Raw genomic sequence first — 12461 nt, forward strand, 5'->3', positions numbered from 1 at the left:
AAGATTAGAGATACCACACTTTTTAAAGTGTGGTATCTCTAATCTTATGAATTAGATTTTATTACAATGATTTTATTACGGTCTCTACTTTTACTTTATTCCATGCTTCGATCACAAAATTGCACAACATATCAAGTGATGCAGTGTGCATAGATCCACCGTTTGTAAATGATTTTTTACCAATCAACATCTAATTATTCCACTCTTCTTGCATGTGATCTTTAAATGGTTTGTTCAAGCAGACATCTAGTGGTTGCAATATAGAAGTTAAACCACCTGGTATAACAGCAATTTTGGCTATTTTTTTCTAGAAGACTTTTAGTATTCTCAGTTAAATGACTACGAAACATATCCCATACTAATAAACTGCGTTTCTTCATTATACTGCCTGGTCACATGTTCCACACATTATTTATCCATAATTTCACACCATTTTCATCCATCCATCCTTTTTTGTGAAAATGCACAAAAACACCTGAAGGAAATTTTATCTTAGGTTTAGTTTTATGTTTGAAGATAATCATTGGTTTTAACTTGGTTCCATCAGCCAAACATGACAACACAACTGTAAACTTTGTTTTTTCATTACCTGTACTTTGAACAAGCACACTCTTACCACCTTTAGACTCCACTGTTTTATTGCTTATCATATCAAAGCTCATAGGAGCATCCATATTTCCAATATTTGACAATAGAAATTTATGTTTTTGTCTCAACTGAATAATAAATTTATGGAAACTGGTAAGTTTGTGGTCAAGATCTGCTGGTAGTTTTTGAGCAATTTTCGTTTTTTGTCGTATTACCAGATTTGTCTGTTCATAAAACGATTACACCATTCTGAAGTAGCTTGAAATTCTATACTTCATCCAGAGATTCAATCTTGACCATTTTACTGCATATGCTCTGATCATATTTCTTGTAACAAGATAACCATTCTGCACCGTGATTTTCCAGTTGCAGCCACCAGGTGATCCCAGTTCTCATTGCACATTTTTTCTTTGGCAATTTTTTAAAAATATCTTCTTTCTTCCTCCATTCGCTTACCATCTTCTCAGTTATGTCAAACTTTCTTGCAGCAGCACAGTTATTAGTTTGCTTTGCCATTTCAATTACCCTTATTTTAAATCGAGCTTCATACTTTCTTCGTTTTGTCGCTTTTTCCATGAGTTTCAATGATAACAATTTTAATAATCATAAAACTTAAAAATAAAATGCAAAATTGATAATTAATTAAAATTGGGGCTAATCACTTTTAATTAGAGCAATTTGCATAAATACTAAATCTATGCTATGCAAATAAATAAAAATTGATATGCATAGATATAAAAATAATGGATATAACAACAATACCTAACGTTGCATTAATACAAGAAAGAAGAAATTGGGTGTCGTCTTATACAACCGACATAATCTTAACACCTAAAAATAGCATGAAATTTAGGCCTCGTCTTATATGCCAGTTGTCCTATACTTCAACATATATGGCATATTCTCGATGTTCCTGAAGACAAATTTGAGCAGAACAACCAGTTTGTTCATAATAACACAAGATGTTTACAAGGGATTCTGTAAACAGAGAAAAAGGATACAGTAAAACTCCGAAGTTACGTGGTAGGTGGGACTAACAAAAAGCGCGTAAGTCGAATTCGCTTAACTCGGGGTATAATTTTGCATGCAATTTATATATACAAACATACAATTGGGACCGAAGGTTTACAAAAACACCTATATTTTTTAAGAAATATAATCATAATTGTAGTTTTTCGTACATAAAAAAAAAAAAGAAAGTTATTTCGATGTTGATGGTTTCATAAAATCTAATAGATTCGTCTAACAGCATAATGTCTTTTTCTTATCACGCAAAGTTTGTTCATAGCAAGCAAGCTAATGATTTTTTAATTCCTTACCTTGTGGCTACAATTCGTTCCTCATTAGACTCTATGTCCTCCAAAATCTGTAAACCTTTCTTTTATGGTTGTTCTTACTGTGGATTCCAGGAGATCGAACTTCTTTGCTAGCTCACAAATTTTCATTCCGCCTTCAAAATCCTTAATAATGTTGAGTTTTGTTTCCAAAGTCAATGTTTTTCTTTTCTTGCTAGCTGTAGAAGAATCAGACTTGCTTCTTTTGGATGACATTATTATTTTTTATGTGATAAAATTTTTTATCAAGAACATAACATTAAACAATCGCAAGGTTGGTAGACTAAAAATCGTGTATGAATGGAGACCACGAAAACATGTCAGTGCTTGTTCACAATATGTGTAACACTGGTGAATGTGGCCGGCACCCGAAAGATAAGACCAGTGGTGAGGCGTGAAGTGGGATGGGAATACGTACATATAAGAAACCGTGTAACTCCAGATTCGCATAAGTCGGGGTATGACTGTATTTGTCTTTTGGAGAGATGAGGAAGGTATTTAGTTTTTGAGCTGGACAGAAAGAGACTTATAGATCAATCTGGCGAAGAAGTCTTGCAATTTGTTCTGATAGTCCTTTAATATATGGAATAGAAATTCTAGAAACTCCTTCTAAAGGAGGATTAAGATGATGGCCATGATTGTTAATTATTATATTGATTGTTTTTACATTATAACCACTGGAGATGAAGGTAGCTTTCATAACAGACAGTTCAATGTTTAAAAGAAAATAAGTTGAACAAATTTTATGACTTTTTATGTTTATCTCTTCCTACTGTAATGAAAATGGTTATGAAACATACCCAAAAATTCTACAAAACTAAATAATAAGTTTACCATTATAAAAATCAAAGGAAAAATCTGAGGATAAAAACAAACAATTCACAAGAAAACTGTAGTGCTTATAAATATTTTCAAATTATTTTCAAAGTGACAACAAACATATTAATAATTTGCATGCTTAACTCTGTAATGATGTTCAAGTCCCTCTCTTAAAAATGCTTGAAGACAGGAAACGTTAACTCTCAGAAAGAGTACTATAATCTGAAAAACTTACTTTGCTGCTTGGCCTGATTACAACCTCTCCCTGATCCATATTCTCCAGTAATTTTTCTGCTTCTTTGAAGCCAATATTATGAAAAGAAGGATGTACTATTACTCTCTTGATATAAGCTAAAAAAAAAAAAAAAAACGTGTAAAATGTATTTCTTTTACCAATCATGCACTGTGCTACTATACAATATATACAACTGAATGTACACTATATTTTATAAAAGCATTTACATATCATTAGTTGCCAATCAACATGTATTTGCTCAGAAAATTAAAACTGGCTAACTTTCAACATGGATGCCTCTGTAGCTCAGTCGGTATAGATGAGCCCTTTGGCAGAACACACCTGGGTTTGAATCCTGTCTACGATGTAAGGAACCTTTATCAGGTCATTTCTCCTGGAAACTCAGGTTTTTTGTTCCTCATAACAGGCAAACCAGTCCTGTGAATAAAATACTTATCCCTAGAGGGACCCAGCAGAGGAATGGCCAATTGCCTGCATTAAATTGCTTAATCTGCTAATCGGGGGACATAACCTGCCTTGGATGGATGAAGCTTTCAACTTGAACAAGAATTAAAATCCATTTAGGAACATTCCCACCAATTTATGATAGTACATATACTGGTTGGTGTTTTCTCCAATCATTTCTAAAGCTGGGGATATCTGAACTATACTGAAGTTAGGACTATGTCAAAAATGCTGTTATTTTGAAATTTTGTTTAGTACAAAATTGCTTCAGTTCTGTGCATTATTCTACTAGTATATGAAAGGATCAGCTCAAAATATCAATTTAAGAAAAGCGCTACAATTAATAAACCATCTGACAAAGTTTATTGGGATGATATACACAGATAACATTCCTCACATATTTTCAAATCCAAATAAGCAAGTAGACCAACTCATCAATTCATAGAACCTCCTTAATATAACTGTTATGAAATCAAATTATGCTGGAATATACACCATTTTGTGGTAGTTGGCATTATGTGAGGCTTGTACCATTAAAATTGTGTTGCGGAATATACACAATTATAATTGTGTATATTCCACATATAGCAGAATATACACAACTTCCTATGGATTATATAAGTGTTTATGGAAATGTGAAGGCCAATTCTATGAATTCTGAGCTGCTAATGTGAGCATTTGAAGAGAAAAATATCATGACAATATTATTATTTTGTAAGTGTTCACCAGCTAAATCGATAAATTTCTTTGGTCTAATGCATTATTTTTTGCCATTATCATCAATCACTCATCTTTTCAAAACAACACTAAACTGACAGAGACAGTCCAATCATTCTGCAAGAGCACATACTGATATCTGACTGAAATATCAGCTAACCCAAAAGCAACCCCACCCAAAATCACTTTTCAGAGTATCATACATTTCTATATATTAATTTATTGATGCTGAATGTTAAATAACTTAAAGAACACTGGAAAAATAATGAAACAAAAATCCTGAACTAAATTTTGTTTGAAAACCATAGCATACTGCAGTTCTATGTTTTATAATTGGTTACATATAAAATAAATTATTCATTTATCTTTTATGTAAAGGAAATGTAGAGTAGCAGAAATGTAAATGCTGGGTCAGTTGAATAGTACCCTACAGAATGTCTGGAGAAGAGGCAGAGAAAGACTTTTCTTTATTGTAAAGAGTGTAGTAATAAAACTGACCTCTTCTGTTAAGAATAAATAATTTTTAAGGGTTTTTGGTATGTAAATGAATGTATATATGTACACACAGTCGTACAATAATTAATTGAAAAAAACAACTATTTTACAGCCTGTGAGCAATGGAGACCAGTTCCTTTCATCCTTCTCAAATAAAATTATATAAATGTTGACTAATAAAATTATTTTCATTAAAAAATTTTTTAATGAAAATAACTAAAAAACATTTTTTGAAAACCTGCTGCTCAAAAACAATATAATTAGCACAAACAAAACTAATTGCATTTTAATAATTATAAATTTGAAAATAAAAAAAAATTTTGGTAACTTGTAAAACAAACATGATCCCATCTATAACACCATTAGATCAGTGAATAGTGCTGCACCTTCAATGAGGAAGGGAGAGAGAGAGAGAGATCAAGGATATTCCTATAAATTTTATATAAATGAGGTTTTTCAGTCATTTTCATAGTTGTGTGGTGCTCGGCTTATTTTTGGAGAGAGAAATCCAAGCGATTTACCTGCTGTCGAGATGTTGGTAAGCGATAAAGAAAAAATTTTTAGATGCTTGATTTGGATGGAATGGATTCTTGGCATATTTCATAACATAGAGAGTGAGTCATGTTATTCTTAAAGAATCAATATCTGCTGGTTTGTTATTACATTTTACTACCTATGCATATGGATCAATCTGAGAATCAATTCCTAAACACACCTTGAAACAATCTAGCCAAGGTCATATGAAGACAAACAAACAAACAAAAAAGCAATAGCATCAAGGTTGTGTGCATCACCAGCAATTTCCGTCAGATTTATTTTGCATTGTTTATTAAGATTTATTAAGCTCTTTTTATTCTTCAGATTACATCAGAAGGGAGAATGAAAAAAAAAGTACTGAAAGATAATTCAATGATGAGAGGTGTACTTAATGAGAAAGTGATGTTTCCCAGGTGCAAAAATCAAGGATGTTAGTGAAGCTGTTAGTTTGCAGACATGAGAAAATGAAATAATTGTATAAAAATTTGATGAAGCTTAATGATGCCAGAAAGCTTTACATCAGTTTTTATAGAAATCAAGCCCTGTAAGGCTGTTATAAAAATAACCTGTATATCTGTATATAGTTAAAACAGTTTGTTAACGTAAATAATCCCATAGGGACTGTCTGTACTTACTGCCCTAAAAAAGAAAATTCTAAAACGTATTACACAAAGGCAATACCTTGCCACCAGAAAACTTTGTATGTTAGCTCCTTATAAGGATATATGAAAGTTGTTTGTGAATTCCAATTGTAAACACTCAAGATCAAAATCAGACGGACCGACAAACTTCAGACATACTTCTGCTGCCCGAACAAATAGGATTAAAGGAGTGTAGTAGAAGATCAAAGAAAGGGTCAGTGTCAAGGAAAGAACAAGGGATCGTACCAAAATATTCGGGGTCCCATATCTTCGTGCAGGGATCCGAAAGAAGGTTAATAAAAGGCGTTGGCTGGGAGATCGCGTATTGGTTATCCATAGGTCGTCATTGGTACTACAGCGGTTGTCCGTTGGATGAAAGCCATCGAGGACGCGACTTCAGGAGAAGTCATACCCATGGTATGAAAGAAAGATGACAGGAGCTGGTCCACCAGGCAAAGCATTGATCTGATGACAAACCTTCGCCGGGAACCAGCGGGAAAGAATTGCTCCGTTAATTTTAACGCACACGCAAGTACTCCTCAAGTCGAAAATCTTCATCTGAGTGCTGGGAGGACAGCATCACAGAAGCCGTCAGTAAATCTATCGGCGGTGTAAGAAGGGAGAGAAAACCTGATACGGGAGGAAAAGGTCAGGACTCCAATCTGAAGCCAGGGAATAAGAACACAGAATGGGTAGCAGCCCTAAAGTGAGTTAAATTTTTTTCTTCAATTTTGTGAATTATAGGAGAATTTTAATAGTGGACTGCTAAGATTAAACTGCTGAATTTGAGCAAAGTTAATGGTTGAATTTAAAATGTTTAATAAGTAATAGAAGATTATGTCAGAGAGTAACAGTTTGTTAATGGTGCATTTTTGCCTAGAGTATTATCTTAGTATCAGAAGGATCGAACTTTTATGTGTAATGATATTCTTATGTGTAGAACAGTTAAGGAGTAAAAGTTTGTTAATAGTTTAAGTTGCTTAGGATAGAGACTTGATATTGGAAAGGAGTGGATATTTATGTGACATGATTATCATGAATTGAAAGGGCATCTTAACATAATTGTGCTATTTAGAGTTAAACTAAGCAAATTTTTTCTTTCATGGAATAATAGTGTAAATTGTTTTATGGTAAATAAATGTGTTGTTTAAATGTTAATAGAGTGTCACCTGATATTTAATTTTTCGATGCACTATTCCAAAAAAAAATATTAGAGCCTATTAGCGGGAACTCAGGAGAAAGGATAGTAAAGAATAGATAGTAGACCAAGACTGCAGGTATTAATTAATCAGGGGTAATTTGAATATAATGGGAAGACTACTGGATGCACTTACCACTTCTTATTACTAGAAAACGGATGTCACTGGCACAGCTTATCAAATAAATTTTCTGGTGTTCGAGGAATAAGAAGGCAAGTGCGGAAGGCAGTTAGAATAAGTAGAAAAGGAGATATACAAAAGTTTACAATAGCGCATGTAAGAGATAGATAAAATAAGAGGTAAATATAAAGATAATAGTGTAATAATATAAAAGACAGAGACCCCCCCCGTTAGCAGGCATAAATGATTTGAAAGGTGAGAAGGCATGAAATAGTTATTGATAGAAATGAAAAAGAAGAGTGAGTCTGCTGCCTCTGTCTTGGTATGACAGGAATGAAATGAGAAGGGCAATGAATGTGAATGAGTCAATGAGAAGATAGTGCAGGAGGAATGGTGTGCAATTTATAGATGTATTGAGTGAATTTGATAGACAAAAGGACTTGTATATGCCTGATTGACTGTACTCTTTAATGATTTTGAGGTTAGATGTTTGGAGAGTGCTGTTGTTCAGCGAGGAATCCAAATTTAAACTCAGGGAAACTAGAAGTATCAGGGAAGGGGGGAGGGGAGAGACAGTCAAGTATAGGTTCAGCTACCCCTGAGACAAATTTCCATTTGTCTCAGGGGTAGCTGCACAAGTTTGAAATTCAAATAGGTTGGTAATGACATTACACAAATGCCAGAAGTAACAGAAATCAAGGGAAGGAGTTTTTGCCATTGGTTAGCTTGACTTGGCCAAAATTTTAGTGAGATCTGGCTGACAGAAAATATAGTTATGAGGATAGAATATGTAAAGGATGTTGTATTTTTAGGGAGGGTAGGGGGAATAGGACAGGATACTGCTGATGATAGCAGAAGAAGTACAACCAAAAAAAAAAAAAATAGCAGTTCAAGATTTTAGGTCTAGGGAGATGGTACATTTGAGGCTATCTGGCGTGAGATAGAAGTCAACAGGATAAAATATACTGTTGGATGCTGCTATACGCCACTGGGTCCACCGGAAGATGTGGATGCATGGATGGGAATATTAGCACGAGTGCAGGTCAAGCAATTAATGAGAATTAACAATCTGAGATTTGCAGATGACATTGTTATTATGGAAGAAGAAGAAGAAAGAGAACTACAAAAAAACATTAAAACTATTAAATGAGGAAGGAAAGAGATTTGGACTTGTTATGAACTTGGAAAAAACAAAGACAATGGTATTTGGTGAGAAGAACATGAAACAAAAGTTACAAGTGGATGAATTGATAGAGAAAATGTAGAACAGTTCACATACTTGGGAAGTAAAATGACATATGATTTAGACTGTAAAAAAGAAATAAAGATCAGGATTGCAAAGGGAAGAGCAAATCTGAAGGCCATGGATAACATGGCCTTCAGATTTGGAAAAGTAAAGTGATCAGCCTGCAAACAAAACTAAGAGTGCTGGAAACATGCATCTTTGGCGGTGTACTGTATGGATCTGAAACGTGGGTAATAAATAAAGAATCAAGAAAACGAATTTTGGCATTTGAAAGAACTTGTTACAGGAAGATTCTAAGAATAGGATGGGTACAGAAAATCACAAATGAAGAGCTCTATCGGAAGACACAACCAAAGGAGAATCTAATGCAGAAGATTATAAAACGGAAGATGCAATTATTTGGACACATCTGCAGAATGAGTGAGGACTGGAAGATAAAGGCATTCATGTTTGGTATTATGGATGGTGTAAACAGAAGGGGTAGACCATACAGAGAATGGATAGACGACATAAAGGACTGGTGTGGAATGGATGTACAGAAACTGCAACACTGTGCATGGACAAAGAAAGGTGGAAGAAGATAGTGTAGGAGGCAGTGATCATCACGAACCACTGACATGGTTCATGATGATCACGGTTCTATACTAGAACTGCTACTCTTTAATTTGTATGTTAATGATATGGAGAAAGATTTAAGGGTGGGGGATATGCAGCGGTTTTCTGATGATGGAAAACTGGGAACAGATGATAAAGGCAATGTAGATATCCTGTAGGATAATTTAAATAAATTGGCACTGTGGGTGAAGGATAATGATTTCAATGTAATGTTGCAAAATGTAAGGTTATGCACTTTGGGTTGAAAAGGTTACATACTGTGTATCACACTGATAGTTACTAGATTGCAGGATAACAGTGACAGAGATTTAAAGTTCAGAGGATACATCACAAAAGTTGGGAAAATAGCTCAAAGGATTATTCCTCTTTATAAGGCTATGATTTGGCCACATCTTGACTACTGCACACAGATTTGATCACCCAGGTTTCTTGGTAATCAGGAGACAGTGGAGAGGATTCAGAGATGAGTGACCAAGCTGGTGACAGGTCAGTGAATGAAGATAAGTTGAATGCGAAAAAGAGAGAACATGATAGAAACTTATACATTATTAAAGGGATTCTATAAGATTGACACAAACAAAATTTTTCAATACATGGCTAATAGCAAGAGATATAACTAGAGGTCACTGCTGGAAGTTGTGCAAGAGTGTCATTAATAGGATGTGCAGACTATATTTTTTTGCGTGGAGAGTGAATGAGTGGAATGGATTGCCAGAATTAGTCATGAGTACCCAGACAGTGAATGTGTTTAAGAAGAGATATCATAGGTATTATGAGAACAAAGGTTAGTTTAAGTTAGCCACAATAAGTCTTTTGACTCGATAGAGATACCTATACACATCTTCTGTCCAAAAAAGAAACCGAACTTTTCAAAAAAAGAAGAAACTAGTGCCACCACCACCACCTGTTGTATCTTTTTGTTATCAAAAGCAGCAACCTTCTTAGTGTTGTGTCAACTGTTTATGACATTTGTTTCATTAGAAGCCAATTTTAGTGACAGTGTTTTGATAAACGGTTGGAAAATGAGTTTCAAACAAGAGAGCTGCGATTGACTTTTGTGTTAAAGTTGGTAAAAGTCTTACCAAAACGCATCAAATGCTTCAAAAAGCATACGGTGATGAATGCTTATCCCATACTCAAGTTTACGAGTGTTTTAAGGTATTTCAAAGTGGTTGTGAGATGCTTGAGGACGACGAAAAGCCAGGAATTCCAAAAACTGGACTGAGCAAAGTTAACATCCAAAAAGTGCACGATTTCATCAAAGAAAACCCGAAATTGTCCATGAGATTAAGTGAAGATGAATTGGGGATTCCAAAATCAACTATGCACAACATTTTGACTGAGAGTTTTGGCCTTCATAAATTGACATTCGATTTGTTCCTGAAAACGTATCGAATTGAACACTGCAAGGACCTCATCAAAACTGCTCGTAAGGACTCAAAAATCCTTGAAACGATCGTTAATGGTGACAAAATGTGGTGCTTTGAGTATGAGCCCAAAACAAAGAGGCAGAGTGCTGAGTGGAGACCACCAGAAGAGGGGCATATGAAAAAAAGTCGCTTGGAAAAGTCAAAAGTAAAGACAATGCCGATTTGTTTCTACGATTCCAAGGGCATTATCTACAAAGAATTTGTTCTGCCTGGCCAAACAGTCATGGAAGTTTTGAAGCGATTGATAGTGAGAATTCGTTACGTACAGCATGAATTTCAAATGCAGGCAGCTGGTCACTTTTGAATGATAATGCACCATCTCATCATTCGAACATTGTGAGACAGTTTTTGAGCAAAAACGAAGTTTGTGTGTTGGATCACTCACCGTATTCACCTGATTAAGCACCCTGTGACTTCTTTCTCCCCCCCCAACTTCATTTGCCAATGAAAGTAAAGCGATATGACACCACTGAAAACGTTCACGTGGCAGTAACCACGACCCTCAACAGTATCCCAAAAACCGATATAAAAAACTCATTTAACGAATTAATTGACTGTGCCAAACACTGTATCGAAGCTGAGGGACAGTATATTGATTGAAATAAATGATTTGAATAATTATAATTGGCCCGTGTTTTATTTTCTATCAAAAGTTCAGTTTCTTTTTGGACAGAGGGTGTAATGCTAATAATGATAATATGACCTTGGAAAGAAAGTGGAATAGCTCATCAAAAATCTTTCATTGTTACTTTAAGGCAGAGATGGCGTAAAGTAACAATGGAAGATTTTTTGGGTGCCCAAAAATATTCTATGCCACTGACAATCATTTCAGGGTCACATTCTCTCAGACTTTGGCAATGTTATCTATAGCATCTCTGTTATAACTCTTTCAGAATTATTTTAATCTCAGCTCACCTTCTATGTTTAAAGATGAATATAGAACTTCATCTTAAAGTTTGTGATGATGTGGTGATCCACTGGATCAGCATGTCAGTACATTGAATCAATGAAGTAGTGTTTTGGGGAAAGGCAAAAATATCATGTTTATAAATATGGGGGAATACTCAAAGATCTAAGCTATGAGTTTATGCATTATAGACAAACAAGAAAGCCTTCTTTGTTAAGGAAGACGTAGCTATAATATGCACCACTAAACACAAGGCTAATCTTTTTGAAGGGAAAGCAATATCAAATAGAGTGATGTGGGGAAAACCAAAATGGGAAATTAGGCAACAAGACATGTAACCTATGGTCAGTAGTTTCCTCGCTTCGACCTCATTTGCTGTTTCTAGTGCCTGCATGCACATGTCTTAATCTTATGTTCCCATGAAGATGGCAATGTGATGTTGCAGAAATATAGGAAATATATATTAAAGTTTATTTTAATTTATATTCCAGTATATGTTATGAATTCCTTAAGTATTTAGTAACAAATAAGACTGTGGACATTCATCTCCAAGTGTGAGACTATGATCTTGCTTATTTGAGAACTGAAGTGGCTTGAAGTTCCATGCTTGATCTCTAAGAGCAGGGTTGGTAGATTATGTAACCTTCAGCCCACCCACAGTACAAAGATGACTAATGTACTGTAGGCTTACATTTCATGGGGTGAGATTTAACACACACAAAATAATAACTTGTGGCAAAGTTGCTGCTTCAGCTACAAAAAAATATGTTAAGTTCATTTAAAAACAAAGCAGCATGACTTAATTACACTTACGGTGTTTAGAATATACAACACTATATTTCTGAGTATGATCATGTATAGTACACCAAGCTAAAAATGTTTTCTCAAAGCAAAATCAAATGCTAATCTAAACTTTCAAGGATGCAACATGCACCTCATGAATGAATATCTTATCTATAATCAGCAAAAATGAAAGTGTTGGCCTTCTGCTTCATCACTCTCCAATTCTCAGCATAAAATTCAAAATGTTTGCTAAATGAATGTGGTATTCATTTAGCAAACATTTTAATTTTTAATTTGATTATTAATTAATTTACTTCAACTCAGAATGCA

The 12461-nt window shown here is 34.5% G+C and overlaps 1 protein-coding gene across 1 annotated transcript in view; it reads right to left on the minus strand.

The window, feature by feature from the left end:
• Spt6 (transcription elongation factor Spt6) overlaps positions 1 to 12461 on the minus strand; it is a 651062-nt gene that overhangs the window by 118375 nt on the left and 520226 nt on the right. The window contains exon 35 of the mRNA XM_090401053.1: positions 2977 to 3092. Coding sequence (XP_090257179.1) covers positions 2977 to 3092 — 116 coding nt within the window. The remainder of the gene's footprint in view (positions 1 to 2976; positions 3093 to 12461) is intronic.

This window comes from Typopeltis vanoorti, chromosome 11 (assembly GCF_054136105.1).
Source record: "Typopeltis vanoorti isolate ZY-2024b chromosome 11, IOZ_Tvanoo_1.0, whole genome shotgun sequence".
Lineage (NCBI taxonomy): Eukaryota > Metazoa > Arthropoda > Arachnida > Uropygi > Thelyphonidae > Typopeltis > Typopeltis vanoorti.